The sequence below is a fragment of the Diabrotica undecimpunctata genome, chromosome 3 (genome assembly GCF_040954645.1).
Source record: "Diabrotica undecimpunctata isolate CICGRU chromosome 3, icDiaUnde3, whole genome shotgun sequence".
In the NCBI taxonomy this organism is placed as follows: Eukaryota; Metazoa; Arthropoda; class Insecta; order Coleoptera; family Chrysomelidae; genus Diabrotica; species Diabrotica undecimpunctata.
In genome coordinates this window covers 21,019,707-21,038,881 of record NC_092805.1, presented here as the reverse complement: position 1 = coordinate 21,038,881, position 19,175 = coordinate 21,019,707, and the positions used below count along the sequence as shown (strand labels likewise).

The 19,175-nt window shown below is 34.2% G+C and overlaps 1 protein-coding gene across 1 annotated transcript; it reads left to right on the top strand.

The window, feature by feature from the left end:
• The first annotated feature begins 1,792 nt into the window (after positions 1-1,792).
• On the top strand, positions 1,793-17,439 carry LOC140436554 (farnesol dehydrogenase-like). Its single transcript, XM_072525468.1, has 4 exons — positions 1,793-1,949; positions 9,233-9,694; positions 11,403-11,567; positions 17,281-17,439. The coding sequence occupies exons 1-4, from the start codon at positions 1,854-1,856 to the stop codon at positions 17,320-17,322; spliced, it is 765 nt and encodes a 254-aa protein (XP_072381569.1). The 5' UTR covers positions 1,793-1,853; the 3' UTR covers positions 17,323-17,439.
• The last annotated feature ends 1,736 nt before the right edge of the window (positions 17,440-19,175 follow it).

Below are 19,175 nucleotides of genomic sequence, written 5' to 3'. Positions count from 1 at the left end.
GTAAAAACCCTTTAAAAATTATTAAATAAGATTTGATCTACATTATGTCTAATTTACAGTTAAGATGTTAAAGTTACCGTTGGATTGGTAACAGGGCGACATATGACTCTACATTAGTTGCGAGTCCTGAGACGGTATGTCTACGAGGACTTTGTCAAAGCAACTCTTGCTTTGACAAGTTGCTATACGTCTGGGGTCATCTGTGTTTGTCATTATTTTTGTTTTTTTCATATTCATTTTTAGGCCGACGTATTGGGAGCTGGCTGCTTGTTCCCTCATCATAATTTTCAGTTCCTCGAATGTGCTCGCTATAATCACTATGTCGTCAGTGAATCTGAGGTGGTTTAACATGTTGCCATTAACGTTAATGCCATAGGTTGACCAATTTGTAGTTTTGAAGACGTCTTCTAGGGCTAGGTTGAAAAGCTTTGGCGATATTACGTCTCCTTGTCAACAAGGTCTGCAGCCTTCGATAGAAGATGGAATTTAAAGAAAAACAGAAGTTCTTTGATCTCTCTTGCGTGTTGTTGTCTTTGGTTTTGGACAGAATAGATCTTAGTATATTGGTTGTTTTGAATGTTATTGTGATGTTGTATTTATTTCCTGTTATTTTTAGTTTTTTTCATAAACCCTTCACATATGGTATTTTTTTATCTTTAAATTCCTTCATGTGAACGTTTCTGGATTACTTATGGTATTTTGCTGTTTCCTTTCTTTAATCTTGTGAAATTAGTTGTTTATAAATTTTTCTTGGAACAAGTATTTTGGGCTCTGTTATATAATCATTCCATAACTACCTCTTTGATGTTTTTGTTGTGGTTTTTGTGATAATTTAAACATCTATAGGTATGGATTGGTTTCTATTTTCTATTTGTGAACTTTATTTAAATATCCTGTATCATCTTTTGGATTTAACACATCCATAAAGGGAAGTAAGTTGTTATTTTCTTTTTGTATAGTGAATTTGTTTGATTCTTCTTTTACTATTGATGTCCGTTAGAAAATTATTATATATCTTATTATATCCTATTATATTATACTCAATGTCGGAAGTTGATCACTTCCTCAGTCTGCACCAGAGTATGTTTTGCAGTTGATACTGGTTTGCGGGTGATACGTAGACTATCTTGCATACAGAAATCTAGGAGACGGAAATTTTCTAATAACTCTTACAGTACTCTCATCAAACTTCCCTATTTTGGTATTAAAATCCCACAAGATTATAGCTACATCTCGGTTTGGGATGGAATTAATGTGTTTATTCTATATATATTGAGGTAGGTCTTGATATATTGTTACAACCATGTAGGTATATTGAAGATTTCGCTAAAAAAGGTAAAAAATAACATAAATAACATCAGCTGTATTTAAAAGAAAAAAAATTAAAACATAGGATAGTGTGTAATATTTGCATTATATCAAATTATTACTAAGGATTTAATATGATATACTATGCGATTGCTCTAAAAAGTTTTTTATTGCAGCAAAGTTGCCGGATGCACCAACAGGTTATTAGCGGCGGCGTTGGCGTTCAGTAAACAAAGCTTAAGGAGAGGGGCAGGGTTTATTTTCAATATTTTAAACATATTTTTGAGTTTTATTTTGAAAATTTGTTTATTATACATTTAGTACAAAAATTAAGAAAATTTTTTCAAGATAAAAAAAATTTACTTCGCGGTGTTCATCGTTCATCTTATCCTTAAAACGTTAGAATTATCATAATTTTTACACAATTTACTATCTAGAAAATAAATTATAAAAAAGAACTTCAATTATGTAGATAACATTCATTTTTTTTCATCAAGGATTTAATATAAACGTTATTTGCTTGTCATCATTAATAGTAGCAGAAAATGGATAGATGGTTAGGCAAAGTAGCCCTAGTTACAGGGGCAAGTGCTGGTGTAGGGGCCGCTATATCAGAGAAATTGGTTGAGGCGGGTTTAAAGGTAAGTTAACTAAATTTAAAAATCGTAAGAAAATTTTGCAAACTTTAATTAAAATGTTAGATAATATTTGGTAATATTAGAAGCAATGTTGTTCCAGTTTCTGAGCAATATTATTTATTATCTTATTTATAATATTTTCGTTTTTTAGTAGAGTTAATGTATACTGACTTTCGGTCATAACTTGGCGCCAAAACGTTTCAGCTCTCTCAGTGCGTCGACCTAGTACGAAGGTCCACGGCCACGTCCTTATGTAACCGATTAGATTTTGTGTTTGTCACTTTCAATGACATGTTATTACACAAGAGTTTTTGATTACATTGGCATGCCAACTCGCCTTCTTTGTTCTTACTCTTTTTCGTTAGTAGTCTTTTACATTGAGTGGAAGCATCTTTATTACTATGTGATTTTTATTATGCGGTTTATGAATATTATTTTCTCTCATTTGTCGAATCTGATTATTTAGTTGATATTTTCATGTTGTGTTGACAACTGATTTCAGTTCTTCCCTGCTTATGTTCTATTTTCATTTTTTTTTTCTTTCACTCACTATATTTACTGTGATTTTTCCTGTTATTTCGAATCACAAGATGCCGACTGGCACAAACCTGAGACCCAAAAGACAGAATATACTTTTCCGAAGGTTTTTGGTGCGCTGAATACGAATCAAAGCTCCAAATTGCCAAATTTATGGGTAGGGTTTATTGACCACGTGACCTTCTCATTGATCATTTAGGTCACATGGACGATAAACCTGGCAAATTAGGAAGAGATGCAGTGACTGCTTTGCGTCAGTTTTCTTTGTCGCACCGGGAGAACCGACGTGTATTGCAGTTATCAGTCTATTTGTATTATATGTCTTTGGGTTTTTGGCTCTATGGTATAACCATAGAGATATAATACTAGATAGACTGATCGTTGTAATATCAGCCCGTTCCCCCAGTTCGACAGAGAAAACTGATGCAAAGAAGTCCCTGGATCTCTTTCTAATTTGCCAGGTTTATCTACCACGTAACCTAAATGACCAATGACAAGTGGTCGATAAACCCGACCCATTAGACAGAGATGTAGAGACTGCTTTGTCAGTTTTCACTGTCGCACTAGGGGAACGCGACTGTATTGTAGCAGTCAGTATATCTTATATTATATGTCTATGCGCATAACCATAGACATCGCATAACACCTTAAAGTATAAGTCTTCATTTTACAAATGCAGTTCAGTTTGCAGAAATATCTTCTTTTTTTTCCGCTGAGATATTGGGTTTTATTTTCATTTTTGTGGAATTTTTCGACCTTACAATCCATTAAGATAACAGGCGTGATAAAATCGATGAGTGTTTGATAAAGAAATAGAAAAATTATAAATAAAAATAATTAAGTCATAGATCTTAGTAGACCTGGAGAGGCCCGAAACGAGAGACGAGTGTAGTTCAATGGTAGAGTGTACATTTTTAAAATGAGGAAAATCATTGTGAGGACTAATTCGAAAAAACACCTTTACATTAGGCTTCTTTAGACGTACTGATATTGGAATAATGATCTTATGTACCTAAATATATATATAAAATAAAATTCATATTCAAATATGTCGGTAGCCTAATGTAAACCTTAATTTTGAGAAAAAAATTTGCCATAATAATAATAAAGTTATTAGGTACGTACTTACAATATTATAACTTCGTAGGACGAAGGATCTCATAGGTACTTTCCGAATGACAAAACAACAACAGCAATAAAAAACAAATTCACTAGAACTATATTAGTTATTATTTAAAATATATCTGTTTATGCTGATTCACTTCCAGGTGTTAATTCACCATCAGTACTTTCTTCTACAGTTCTAAAATTCACAATGATACGATGCAGTTCTTAATACGGTGATGCCATGTTCACGTGCCATTTCGTCTACTGCAAATCTGATTATGAAGTCTTATGTTTGCGCTCTTTGAACTTTTATAATGGATTCATCAAAATTTATATTTTTGCTTACTAGTCAATGTACTATATCTGCCTTTCAAGATGCAGAAGTAGGTATTTTTTCAATACTTCGGCTATGATAAGGTGCATTGTTCATTATAATTACCGATCCAGGTTATACTTTTCCTCTATACTGACTCTACAAGAGGAAAACCACTTTTCAAACACATCCGAATTCATATCCTTATGATAATCGCTCGTTTTGATTGAGGTAGACACATTTAAACCACCTTGTAAGAAATCTGAATCACTTCTTTATGCGTAATAATGAGGCGTCTCCCTTTGACCAAAGGTTATTTTAAGCCAGTTGAAAGTCGCTCATTAAAAGCCTGTCGCGCACTTTTAATATTCAAGTCTTGCCATATTTTGGATTTCTTATGACGCTCATTCAATCACGTTTCGTCTATATAAGAAATTTTTTTTCCAAGACCTCTAAAATCACGAATTTTTTATACATATTCTCTCCGCCATACCACTATTCTCTCTCTCAATTAACAAACTTTTGGATATTTTATTTAAAGTATCATCTGCGTCTGCATTATTTTCTCGTTGAATAGCCTTTAACGTGAGCATTTAGTCCCTAAAATAAAATCCATGAAATTTTCTTCGGATTATAGGTACTTTTAGTAATATCACCCAATACAGTTATTGTACGTCCTTTATAAATAGGTTTTTGAAGTGGTTTATTACCTTGAATTATTTGGGAAACTGTACGAGCCGATACTTTCGTTAAATCGCCACACAATGCCACAACGTCCTCTATAAACATATCTTGGTTTCTTCTTCGTAATCCCTCATAAACCGATTTAATCATTTGTTTTTCTTTCACAGATAATCACCTCTTTTTATCTGGTTTATCAACAGATATGTACTGCACGTTGGTTTTGATGCCATGTTACCTGACTGTGTGCTCGTGAAATACTTTTGACTACCTGACTTTAATATTTATTTCCACTATTTGCCGGCGAGTTTTAACAATGTTGCCGTATTGCAACAAGAATATTACTTTCGAAAAAGATAACACTGTTCACTTGTCCCTCTCTTGACATTCAGGTATACCTCAACGACACTGATAAGCTGCACGAAGTACTAAATAATAAATTTTGCAACAAGGCCAGTCTAGTTTATCCAGTTCGGACTTATATCAAATGTAACCGGAAAAAATGATAATTGAGAAGTAAATTTGTGCGCTAAAAAATAAATAAATATATAGCCGCTTACTAGCAAGTGTTTACGAACTACAAAATTTCTGCCCTGACAATCCTATTGAATTTGGATTATAACTCTTCTAACTCCTAAAAATCACCCATACCAAATCATAAGCAAGCTAACGCATCAAACACCTAACCCTGAAAACAACGAAGTAATTCGCTTATTTTTCGTAAAAGAACTTTTACGAAACCCGACCGACCTTTCCACCTACACCCTAACTCACGTTACCCTAGAAATCACCTTTAAAATACGACCCCCACCAAAACTCCTGGAGGCTAGCCCGTTAAAGCCCAGGTTCCCACACTCCAAGAACATAAACCTCAAGCCTGCAATTTTGAGCCTAATAACTTCCTATTTTCACATCACAAATTTCTGAAGTCCATGCTCTCACAACCCAAGTCTATAAACACCTAGAGCATACAATTTTAATACTATGAATTCCAATTTTTCATATCACAAGCTATCGAAACCCATACGTCAAACCCACAAATGTGAAGCTTGCAAATTATGGTTTTTTCATCACCCCAACGGAATATTTTTTAAGTTAACAAGTTTAAAAATAAAACGATTAATTTTTATTACCAACACAACAAATCTGACACCTCCCTGGCATGCCGATGCCCGTAGCGGTAGCGCACGTTCACACATGCCAGTGACACTCCCCACGCATGCGCCTTGCATCTCACAGTTCACAGCATACTACTAGCCTACTAGCAAGAAAAATCAAATTCTTTGCGATTAGCTAGCATGCCAGGAATTATCATGCCACTCATGCCAGTGAACGTACACACTTGCCAGTTTGGGGACAGTAGCTGGTACTGGTATGCCATTGTGCTAGTAACAGACATGTGTATCTCCGGCTTTAGAGAAACATTTTTATTTTCACATAGTTTTATCTATTTATCAATAGAATTTAATGGGTTTGCCTACTACCAGTCAATGCATTGCATTTGCATTTAATACATCCCGAGTTAAATTTTTTTTTTTTTATTTAAAGAAATAAAGTCGCATCTACCCAAAGGTTATTAGCGACATTCCTGTAACATTTGTAATAATATTAAATTTAACATTTGTAATAATATTAAATTTAACATTTGTAATAATCAATCATTGTAACAATTAATTACAATTTGTGAACAATAAAACATTTGTAACAATTAATTAAGTTAAATTTTGTGTAACATATTTATACATTGTAAGTAACCTAATAAATTGTTCGGAACTAAATTTTTGTTGAGGAGTGCTTTTAGGTTATTTGGCAAATTTTAAGACTGTCTTTGATTTACGTATTTAGGACAGTCTATCAAGAAGTGCTTTATACTGTCTACTGTATTGCATGTTTCGCATTTTGGAGGTTCATTATTTGTGAAGAGACAGGCATGAGTATACCTACAGTGTCCAAGTCGTAGATGTGGAATAATAGTTTGGCATCTTCTACTTCTGGCTGTGGACTTCCATGAAAAAATATCACTTTTGATGGTTCTGAGTTTCGAACTAGAGTCATTCCACTCCCGATTCCACGCACTTAACACCTTATTTTTGAAATAAACTTTTAGATCGCCTGCGATACTCCGACACTGTGTTTCTGATGTGTCACTGGTGATAGCGTTACGCGCACTAGTATCTGCTTCTTCATTCCCTTCTATGCCTATATGAGATGGTATTCATAGGAAGTGGACTCTCCTGAAATTTTCTTGAGCTTTCATTAATTTGGCCTTGATAATTTTCTCAATGGGGTGTTTAGGGTATACATTTTGCATAGCTGTGACTGCGCTGAGAGAGTCAGAAAGGACTAGACAACAAGGGATGTTTTTAATTAATGTTGGCTTAACTGAGATGTGTCACTTTCAGCTTCCGATGCCTCACTGTCAATATAATTATAGATTTTTTTCATTATGGACCTGAATTTACGTTTTATAGATCTTTCTTTTAAATGAGGATAAACTTAACTGAGCATATGGGACAAAGCTGATAGGTCTGTGGTATATTCTTTAATTGTGGTTATAGGATCTGCTGACCCCATGATATTCATTAGGAGCATGTTAAGTTGATCAACGTTTAGAGGGAAAGATAGAGGGTGATTTTCTATGAAGTTTTTAGCAGGGTCAAGTAAGAGAGAAAATGAGCATTCAGAAGTGCTTGCTGAACTAATTTTAGCTTTTTTAGATTTTGCTTGGACTTTAGGTGGTGGAAAAATGTTACGTTCTTTTGAAGATGGATCTGCTTCAGGTGAAATAATTTCATCAAAGTTTCTTTTAGGTTGATTAATTATGTGACTGTCCTTATTTGATGAGTCTACTTTGTTCGGTATCTCCGGGATATTGGAAATAGACATTTGTTCACACTGAGAAGGGTTCGTGTCATTGGATGCTTGCAAGGATATATTTGTTGCGCTGGATACCGATGCTTCGTTGTTTTGGTTGGGGTTTATTTGAGCTAGTGGTTCGGAGCACTGTGAAGCGATGTGTTCTGGCTTCTTGCATCTAAAGCAAACTAAACTGTCTTGAGAAATGAATATTCTATATGTCGTGTTGCCAAAAACAAGAGTAAATGACTCTGGTAGTATTAGATTGTGAGGACTGATATAGATTTGTCTTCGGAAACTAAGGATGTGATTGTACTCAGGCATAGAAGCACTTATTTTAAGGAAGGTCATGGGAGAGACAGGAACTATGCCGATTTTTTGTAACTCACTGATTAGCAAGTCGTGCGGTATTGAAGGACATACGCCGGAGAGTACAAGTCGTTCCGCTGGTGTAACTAACCTTCTTGCTCTGACAATTTCACCTTGTATTTCTATTTGACCGTGATTATTCATAAAATCGTCCACTATTTGTTTATTGGATAAATACATACATATGCGATTATTAGATAATCTAGAAGAGAAGATTATATTTTTCGGTTGAATTATATTTCCAAGTGGGAGAAGGTAGTCTTGAAGTTTGGTGTTTTCTAAGGCACTAAAGATAATTGCTTGGGACTTTAATGGAAATTGCACTCTCGACGCTGCCGAAGAGTATGACTGTGACGTGTTGATTCGATTTTGATGGTCTTGTATTGTAGAACTGTTGTGTGATTCCATGTTTGAATTCATTTCGATAAACGTTTGTGAAAAGTAAGTCCGACTCTGTACAACTGCTAAAACAGGTATATCGGTCTTTACTAAAAGCGGTTTTTTGCTGGTAAAACTGGATTTGTTTATTGACAACAATAACAAATAATTGCAATTTGCTGACTTTAATACTAATTTAACTGGATATTATGTAAGGAGTTTGTACACTTACAGTTTATTTCAATATATCACTAGGATTCACAATTTATAACTTACATTAAACTCTGTTAATGTTAAAAATATTCGGAGCCCATATTGAATACAACATTATAATTATCGATGCAGAACCGCACTCCCCCGAGTTAAATTATTGTTTTAAATTATTAAACCTTAGCGGTTTGCAAACATTTTATGCTCTGTACCTGCCACGGGGTACAGTTGGCTAGTGATGAGTTTGCAAATCTCTCCGGATCTATTTTAAAATCGCTGGTTTTATCACGGTGATGAGTTTGTACTATCTACGAGGGCATTTATGCTCATTGGTGATGAGTTTACGTGTACCCATTGGAATAAGATTTTATGAGTTTGGGATTATTTGTTATACTCTATATATGACTGTATGGTTTGTTATTTTTTAATCTAGGAAACTTTAAAATGCGATAAAAAATATCTTAGTAAACTCAACGTCATTTAAAAGATTGATACTATAAGTACTTTAAAAAGGTTATAACCATAGACATATAATACAACATAGTCTGACTGCTGCCATACAGTCGCGTTTCCCCGTGCGACAGAGAAAACTGACGACTTTTTTTATAAATATAAATGACGCCTTAAATAATTTCGTGTAATAATAATAGGTGGCGTAATAATCTCTCCGCAACTCCATCTCTTTCGGCTCTTTCTCAACGCACCATATAAGAAATATTAAATCAATATTCATCTTTTGAATACAGAATACAATAATTTTCTTTAATCTGAATATTTCCTTTCTGATTTTTAAAATTGTTCTCATTTCAATTATTAATGTAACAATATTTTTAAGGTTGTCGGTGTTGCAAGACGTGCCAACGTTTTAGATGAAGTAGCTAAGAAGTTATCTTCAAAGAAGGGAAAATTTTTTCCTTATACTGGCGATGTCTCCAAAGAAGAAGACATTGTAAAAGCATTTTCCTGGACCAAAGAGAATGTCGGACCTGTCAGTATTCTTATAAATAATGCGGCTGTTTTACTTATAGGTGATTTAAGTTCAATTACAACGAAAAATTTAAAACAAGAATTTGATATAAACGTAATTTCGGCCTGCATTGCAAGTAGAGAAGCTATAAAGCAAATGAAGGAAAATAACATCCAAGGGCATATTATTAACATCAACAGTCTTGCAGGTCATAAAGTAGTTAATTTTCCAAAGCTTAATGTATATTCCGCAACCAAACATGCTATAAGTGCACTTACTGAAACTCTACGTCTGGAGCAAGCAACGCAAAAAACCAACATTAAAGTAACGGTAAGTTGTTTAATTAGTATTTTTAATTAGTAATAAAAACAGCGAACAATATTACAATAGTTGATGATTTTAACTGAATGAGGGAACTATTCAAAAACTAAGTTACTAGTACTACTTGAACTGTCAACTTCCTGTATATTTTCTGACGTTCCAGACCTAACGAGACATTTCTGGATATTTCTATGTCATCTAGAACATTCTAAATATTTAATACTTCGTACATATTAACCGGTAGCTTATTGACTAGGCTAGGTATCAGGAATAGAGGAATCAAAGTATCCCAATCTTTTTGATTATCAACAACGAGCATTAAAAGGTATTGACATACAGTTCTATTATGTCTTCCGACCATTCCGTTTGATTGCGGATGAAGATGCGTAGTGTGAGTTTTCTGAATACTGCCGCCTTGCTGTCTATGAACCTCATGCACGGTGGCCAATCATTCAGCATTGCCAAATCGTCTCCAAATTCTTTTTGTCTTGTATCTGGTGCCAATCCAAATCGGGACTCATCTGTGAACAAAGTAGAGGCTCACCCACGTCTAACCCAATTTGCGTGTTCTTGTGACCACTGAAATCGATGAGCGCAATTTCCTCTATATAACACAGGCACTCTCACAGGTTTTCGAACATTTAACCCTACTTCATGCAGTCTATTTCTAATAGTTTGGTTGGTTCTTCTTATACGGCTTATATGATGTTCAGCAACATTAGCAGTTTCTTGACACCTTAACCACAAACGATTAATGACATTTCTCTTGGTGTGGAGGACCTCAGCAATGTCTGTTTGACTTCTGACATCTTGATGCATCCCGATAGTACAACAGTAGGCTAGAGAGACGTTATACCGAACACTAAAAAGATCCTGCTCAACTTCTGTGGTCACGTCGAATCTAGCATTCTTTATCTCTGCGTAATTTGACATAAATTCATTAAAGGTTGGTGGCCGGTTATCTTTGATCTCATGTTGAAAAGTTCGTGCTTCTTCTGTTTCATTTGAGTCAGCATAAGGTGCAAGACAATTTATATGAACTACTTTTGCTTTCTATCTATCTAATTAGCCTTCTTCGGTCCATCTTTGGACATAGGCCTCTCCAATCCTTTTCCATTCTTCTCTGTCTGCCGCTACAATCATTCACCTAGAGCCCACGTGCTTCTTGATATCATCTGCCCATCTCATTTGAGGCCTTTCTCTCGTTCGTTTATATTCCCACGGTCTCCAACTTATAAGAATTTTGTTCCATCGGTCTTCTTTTTGTCTTATATTGTGTCCGGCAAATCTCCATTTCAATTTTGCAACTTCTTGTCTAATATCTCTTACTTATCCACTCGTTTCTCTTTTTATCCATTAGTCTTATATGCAACATTTGTCTTTCCATTGCTCTTTTACTTTTGATTTACCTTTCGGCAATTTCTTAACAGAAACATTTAACAACACAAAAATGCTCATTAGATTAAATTTTTTTAACATAATGATAAAGAAAGTAAAATTCTAACACACATAGTAAAAATCTAACGTTCAAATTTTACTATAAAGTAAAATTATAACGTTAAAATTTTACTCTAGAGTAAAAAATTTAACGTTAACCAAAATTTAATCGTCACACAAGGTCATAATACAAGAGTATTGTTTCGCTATTTTTCGTTATTTTGCATTTAAAAATATTTTAATTTTTTTATACAAAAACGAATCTCACTTTATTTTTTAGAGTATTAGCCCAGGGTCAATTGTAACTGACATATTAAAAAATGTTTCAAAAGGGTTGGGTATGCCAATTGAGAACATTGAGCAGATGGAAAAAGTAGCAGCTCTGAGTGTCAAGGATGTAGCCGATTCGGTCCATTACGTGCTATCTACTCCTCCTCATGTCAACGTAAGTAAAGATTTAATTATTTGAATGCAACAGTTTGACAGTTGTTTTAATATCGATTATACGGAGTTTGGATTTTTCACTGCATATTTACTTGTCATCTTTACCCGTGCACCTTCCCACATAATAATACCTACTTTAGCATCATTATTATTAGATATGGTAATTCCGTTGGAAAACTAGAAGAACGATTTTTGGGATTCTTCTGATTTTTGAGTCGGAGTGCAGAAACTTTAATAATGTTAATGTTTAATATCGTGTCGAATTGCGTTATAAATCTAAACTCATTGGCTAGTCTTTTGATGGAGCAAATTTAACGTAAGGGCATCTTAATGGTCTTCACGCGAAATAAAAGAGGTTTCGTCGAAAACCATTTTCGTTACTGCTTAACACATAGCTTGAATTGGTGCTTCAACAAAGCTGCAACTGTATTTCAACGTGCTGATTTTTTTGCAATAGATTGTAGATTACCTTCTTTCTTTCACAAATCAGCAAAAAGTGGCCTCAGATTTCTAACGTAATTCTTGGGAAAAAATTCCTACTTTGTCTGTAACACGACGGTCATCTAATTACAAAACATTTACAATGATACGTGGACAGTGGAATTCTCTGAAATAAGTTTTCCATCAAATTATAGCATCGGTAAGGTAAAGCAATGGTCGACATCAGATTTCTGACGTAATTCACAACATTTATTACAAAATAAAAGAGTTTGTTTTACAAAATTGTCCAAGAAGCGTCATCAGATCAAGCCTCGGTAATGTATGGCGATGGTTAAGTTAATTGGAAAATTTTGAGTTTTTCCGCTTGGTGATAATTTTTAATAATATCTTTGGCGCTTGATGTGCTACAGAAGAAATCGTTCGACATAAGCTTTTGTACTGGACAGATAAGAAATACAAACATACTGCTAAGCGGCAAACATAGTGGAAACTAATTTAGAAAATTATTAATTAGCATCAAGCTGCAAGGAATGGTTTAGAAAGGAGGAATAGGCTTAGGAAGGTGGAGCTCATCTGGGAACATAGCAATAATCATGGTGATAATGACTTCTCACTGTTTCAATGATCATTATCATTTCCATGACTTCACACATAAAGAGGTATGAACTGATTATCTTAGAGTTGCTAACAACTTTTCTAGAGTTCCTACTTTTTAGGTACAGTTATAGTTACTATTTCAAAGCAAATCTTTAACTTATGATTATGTATGTGAACTGTAAACTTTCTACTTCAATAATATCTAGTTAACATTTCCAAAGAAAGCAGTAAATTTTTCATAACTGTACTTAAATGAATCCATGTCATAACTTACTTGGTAACCTGCCTAAAATTTGGTTTCGTCTAATAATTTTTGAACTTGGTACAAAAAAACTACGTTAAATGATTATCTATCCTTCTTCTTCCTATGCCGTCTCCATTAACGGAGGTTGGCGACCACATTTCTAAAAGTTTCTCTGTCTTTTGCAACATGGAATAATTCGTCTATAGTGATGTTTGTCCAGACTTGAATATTTTGCAGACATGACTTCCTCTTGCTATCTATTCCCTTTTTGCCATCGACTCTACTCTGCAGAAGACTATATTTATCATTCCCCAGTATGTGTCCAAGGTATGCAGTCTTGTGTACTTTTATTGTTCTCAACAATTTTTTGTCTCGACCCATCCTTCTCAGCACATCCTCATTGGTGACCCTGGCAGTCCATGGAATTTTCAACATTCTCCGGTGGATCCAAAGTTCAAAGGCTTCAAGCTTCTTAACTATTTGCTTTTAACGTCTATGTTTCTACTCCGTACAATAGTTGGGACCAGACGTAACATTCAACAAACCTCAGTCTCAGCGTAGTATTCAGATTTTTGTCACAGAACAATTGCTTGAATTTTAAGAACGCTGCCCTTGCCATTTCAATTCGTACCCTGATCTCTTGGTCTGGATCTTATTCTGTGTTGATGTAAGCTCCCAGATATTTATATTTTGTCATTCTCTCTATTTGCTGTCCACCAAGGGTTAGATGTTCATTATTTATTGGACTCCTTGATATTATCATATATTTGATCTTATCTCTGTTGATGTCAAGTCCCATTTGAATACATTTACTATTTATTACATCTAGTAAAGTTTCTTTTTCTTTTTATATAGACATGACTCTGTCTGTTTTTCAATGTGCCTCCATTCCATCGTTTGCGTGGTCTTCCTACTGATCGTCTTCCTATTGGGGAACCGTTTCTTGCCGTCTTTACTACTCTATTTGTTGTCATTCGGCTTATATGATTGTTCCATTCTACTCTTCTATTTCTTACCCAGTTTTTGATGTTTTCCACCTTGCATCTATGTCGTATATCTGTACTTCTAGCTCTGTCCCATAGTGTCTTATCATCAATTTTTCTAAGTGTTTTCATCTCTGCTGTTTCTAACATCCTTTTTGTTCTCTCTGTGTCAGGTCTTGTTTCTACCGCGTATGTCATTATTGCTCTGATGACTGTTTTGTAAATTTTGCCTTTCGTTTCTTTCCCGATATTTTTATTTCTCCATATTGTTTCGTTTAGGCAGCCTGCGGCTCTGTTTGCTCTATTCACTTGATCTTCCACTTCGGTTTCGAGCTTTCCGTAGCTAGATAATGTGATGCCTAGATATTTAAACTCCATCACTTGTTCTATTATCTGACCTTCCAGCTCCGGTTTACATCTTAGTAAATTTGCTGTTATAACCATGCATTTTGTCTTTGTTGGGGAAATTAACATGTTAAATTTTCTGGCGGTTATATTAAATTGGTGCAGCATACGTTGTAAATCATCTTCACTTTGAGAGAGTAGTATTGCGTCGTCTGCATAGCAGATTATTTTAAGTTGTTTTTCTCCCATTTGGTATCCTTTTTTAGTTCTTACTTCTTTTATTATTTCGTCCATAATCAGGTTGAATAATAGAGGACTCAGGGAATCTCCCTGTCTCCTGAATCTCATTACCAGAGTCGGTGCATGATCTTCCCGACCTAAAACCTTGTTGTTCTTCTGCTAATGTTATAATTTCATTCAATTTATTTGTTATCACTTTGGTTGGTAATTTGAGTGTTGTGTTTAATAAATTAATTCCTCTGTAATTTTCCGGGTCCGATTTGTCTCTCTTTTTGAAGAGAGGTATTAGGATGCTGGATCTCCATTCTTGAGGAATTCTGTTTTGTTCCATTATTTTTTGAATTAGTTTTAGTAGTTGTTTGGTCAGATCTGGTCCTCTGTACTTTAGGAGTTCGTTCGGTAATCTGTCCTCTCCTGGTGATTTTCTATTTTTTAATTTCCTTAATGCTTCCTTTACCTCTTCCTCCTCAATATTTATTTCTTCGTTTGTCGTCACCTCTGGTGTTGGTGGTTCATCATCGTCACCTTTAGCAAACAGGGATCGAAAGTTGTCTACCCACGTTTCCTTCTGAATGTGTTTCGTTTTTATTAGTTCGTTCATCTCTTTTCTTTGTCCTCTGATCATTCTCCATATTTCTTTTTGTGTTCCGTAGAAACAGACTAGATATTTGACTGAATCTCCTGCTTGGATCCTGTTTCCTCCTACTGTAATTTCATGTACTGGTGGGTTGCGTTCCTGAGTGAAAATGATAAACTGCGTCTTCTCAGCGTTGATTTTTATCTTCCATTTGTCCGTGAATTCCGTGATTTTTCCGAGATGATTTTCCATTTTCTTGATGATTCTTCTGTCATCCTTTCCGGTTGCATAACCTGCTGTATCATCCGCGTAGAGGGCTGTGGAATTTTTGGATCAGTTGGTAGATCTGAAACAAAAATATTATATAGAATGGGTGATAGAATACTGCCCTGAGGCATCCCTTCCTGGATTTCTTGTATCGTCGACATCTTTTGGTCAGCTGAAACTTGAAAAGTTCTATTAGATAAATACATATCACAAATGTTAATTAAGTAGTGAGGAAGTCCAGCTTTATCCATCTTGAAGATTAGTGCCTTTTTCCAAACCGTGTCGTATGCTTTTTCTATGTCCAGTATGGCCATCCCTGTCCTTTGTTTTCTGTTGAATCTTATCTTCTCAGTTTCTTCCTTTTCTGAATCCGAATTGTTCTTCTTGAATGATTCTTCTTCTTTCAGCATGTTTCATTAGTCTTTTGTAGATGATTTTTTCCAGGATTTTTCCTATTGTTTCAAGGAGAGAAATTGGTCTGTAGCTTTCTGGTTTTCTTTCATCCTTCCTAGGTTTAAGTAGGGGGATTATCTTGGCGTATTTCCAGTTGTTTGGGAAGTGTCCTTTTTCCAGGCAGTATTTTAAGATGTAGTATAGTTGTACTATAATCTTCTTTGGTAGTTCCTTGAGGGTGATCTTATGTATTCCTTCTGGACCAGGTGCTCTGCTCCCTTTTAGTTTCCTGATGATTTTGGCGACTTCGTTTGGGCTGGTGTAGTCTTCTTCATCCATTAAGAATTCGTTTCTTCTTTTGATCCTGGCAACAATGCCGCTGTTCAGAGAATTAAAATTCGGGAAAATTAAAGCATTAGAATATGACGTACGCGCTGCCATCTACTAAAAGAATTGTTAACCGTTAGTTTGTTTGAATGCCAATATTTTAACTGCGACGTGAACGTACTCTCCTAAGTTGGAAGACTTGTTGATGAATCCAGCTTTTTTGTTATTTTGGTGTATGGCATCTAGAACTGGTAAAATTATACAACTGTAGGTTTTACCTGTTAAATTAAAGTTATGTCATTGTTTGCTTACAACTAATGAATGTTTATTTTCTATTTGCTTATGTTTTGAATATATATCGATGAATTGTTCGATGATGAAAGAGGAGATCTGGAGCACATAGAACTTACGTCAGAAGAAATAGGTCCATATATTACAAAAGAAGAAATATTGCCGACCTCCGCCGCGGAGATGGCACTTGAAGAAGAAGATGTTTTGAATACTTATATCAATCCCATTTTAAAAATACTTTTTTTTATATTTAAGGGGTAAATTGACGCTACGAAACAATAAAATCGCTTTAACGTTGTAGCTCTTTTAGACTATAGTTCCTTTACTTCTTTTTTAAATATATTTTTACAATTTTTTGGTATATACTTATGAGATTTTATTTTAAAAATTGCATTATTCTTTTCATTTGCTTCCTTTGTAAGTACAGTAAGGCAAGTTTTGATTTTTATGTTTTATATACAATCAGGTATGCTAATCTACAGTCCAGCAAACATTTTTTTAAGCTTATGACTAGTTAATATCATTGTTTTCATATATCATCAGTTTTTATGTCATTGAGTTGCATTGTATCCCCTGAACAAAAACAAGGTGGCGCCCAATTAATTTTCTTTGATATCTGATCTTTTCTGTTCTGTTCTCGTTTCATATCTTACCGGTATGTTTAATCACAACCAATCCGGTCGCAAAAACCGGGGGTTTTTTGTAGTTTGTAGTTCCAGCTACATACCACAACCATCCACGTTTTAGGCTTTACCCAAAATGCTGCTCAAAGGTTAATATGTCCCTACACTTAAATGTCGCCCAGAACGTGATTAAATACACAAAATGGTGATTAATTCGCCCAGATAGAAGTTGGAGCTACCAACTTAATTGATATTACATTATACAACAAAGTCATCTTTCTCTTTCTTGAATTTTTGGTGTTGGGGATAAGATATAATAGAGTTGTTTGTCATTCGTTATCTTATTTATCTTTAGACAATTTAAATTTATAATTTATTTATTTCAGATTTCGGAGTTAACGATTCAAGTGGTAGGCGAGGCAGCATAATTCAAAGTTTTGCAGATGATACAAAGATAATAAGATTACTTTCTTTTTAACTTTTTATTGCATTATCGTAAATAAATAACTTACATACCTAATAATAAAATTATTTTATTACAAATTTTATAAAAAAAAAACTAAACGAATGCATTGTGACAGACTGGAAAAGACGAAAAACTGAATTTAGAAGAAGAACGATGAAGACTAATAGATAAGTACAGAAAAATATATGCTTTCTATCATTTTCAAAGCAAACAGACGATGAATAAAACGACATGGGGAATGCGTCTTTAGAACGTTATTTCATTATTACCTCCTTCCACGAAAAAAAAAAACCATCTACTAGAGATCATATTAGAAATATTAAAACAAAATATCATTTCTTATATACTATATTTCTTATACTAGTTCACTACAACTGAGTGAACTAGAAGTGACTAGTGAGTGTAGTAGTGTCTGGGGGCTCGGGAGACTGACACCTCGGAAGCCCTGAAGAAGACATCAGAGAGGATGTCGAAAGCTCGGCAAAATGGATATCGACGTGGTTCAACCCGGAAGACTGGTGAGTTTAATATTAATTTTTATAATAGTATTAATCTTAGCTCTAAGTTGAATTGTACTAACCGCGGAAATCTTTCCGAACATATATATATATATATATATATATATATATATATATATATATATATATATATATATATGTGTATGTATATGAATATGTATGTATGTGTATGAATTTTATTCGACCAATAACTATTCATTGATTTTTGTTGTTGGTGAAACCGGCCCTTGGCCATATTATCACTTCCTCTTTCTTGCATTTTTTAATGTTGTGGATAAGGTTTTAATACATTTGTTTTGCACTCGTCATCTTACTGTTAACTTTATACAATTTAAGTTTATAATTTATTTGTTTCGGATTTCGGAATTACTGATTCAAGTGGTAGTAGAGACCACATAAAGTTTTCCAGATGATACGAAGATATTAAGTTTACTTTCTTTTTAACTCACTAGTTCATTTTCACAAATAAACAGTTTATATTTCTAATAATAAACTTTCTAAATTTTATTACAAATTTTACAACAAACCTTAACAAATTTTAACAGGAAGAGAAGATGCCAACAAAAATTTTTGCACTAAACAAACTATAAACAAAGAAGAACTAAATAAAAACTAAATAAAAAAAAACACTAACAGATAAGTACGGAAAAAAGGCGATTAAAGAAAATAGAATGACAACTGTACCACTAAGAAATAATTAAAGAGAATAAAAGTTTCAAAGTCAGACAAAAATGTCTCGTTGTAGTTACAAAGTTACATTGTTGTTATATATTATAAAACGTCTCAATATGATTTCTGTGATTAAACCCTCCTTTCCCCTACAACTTCCTGTAATGTACCTATTTACCCTGCACATTGGTTTCCTTAAGAACACGTCAATAACAAACTTTCCTAATCATTTTTAAAATAGATAAGATAAAGATTTTTCCATATTTACGCACCAAAGTGTGAAAGTTCAAATTATCTTCTTCCAACCCTAATAACACAAACTATCCACTTTACAAAATATATCCATCTACTCATTGCCATCAACAAATTAAATATCCACCCCTTAAAGAACATTTAACGAGATATGGTTTTGACATGGAGCAGCTGACACATTCTTATCCTACACAATGAACTATACCTCCCTGGACTATTAATTTTCTCACTATTGATATATCCCTCACGGCCTATCCAAAGAGTACCACAAATCCCATAATCATTAACAAATTATATCAAGAACGGATATCAGAATAGACTGGTTATAACAAGATTTTTACTGATGCGTCAAGAACTGAAAACGGACATGCAGCGG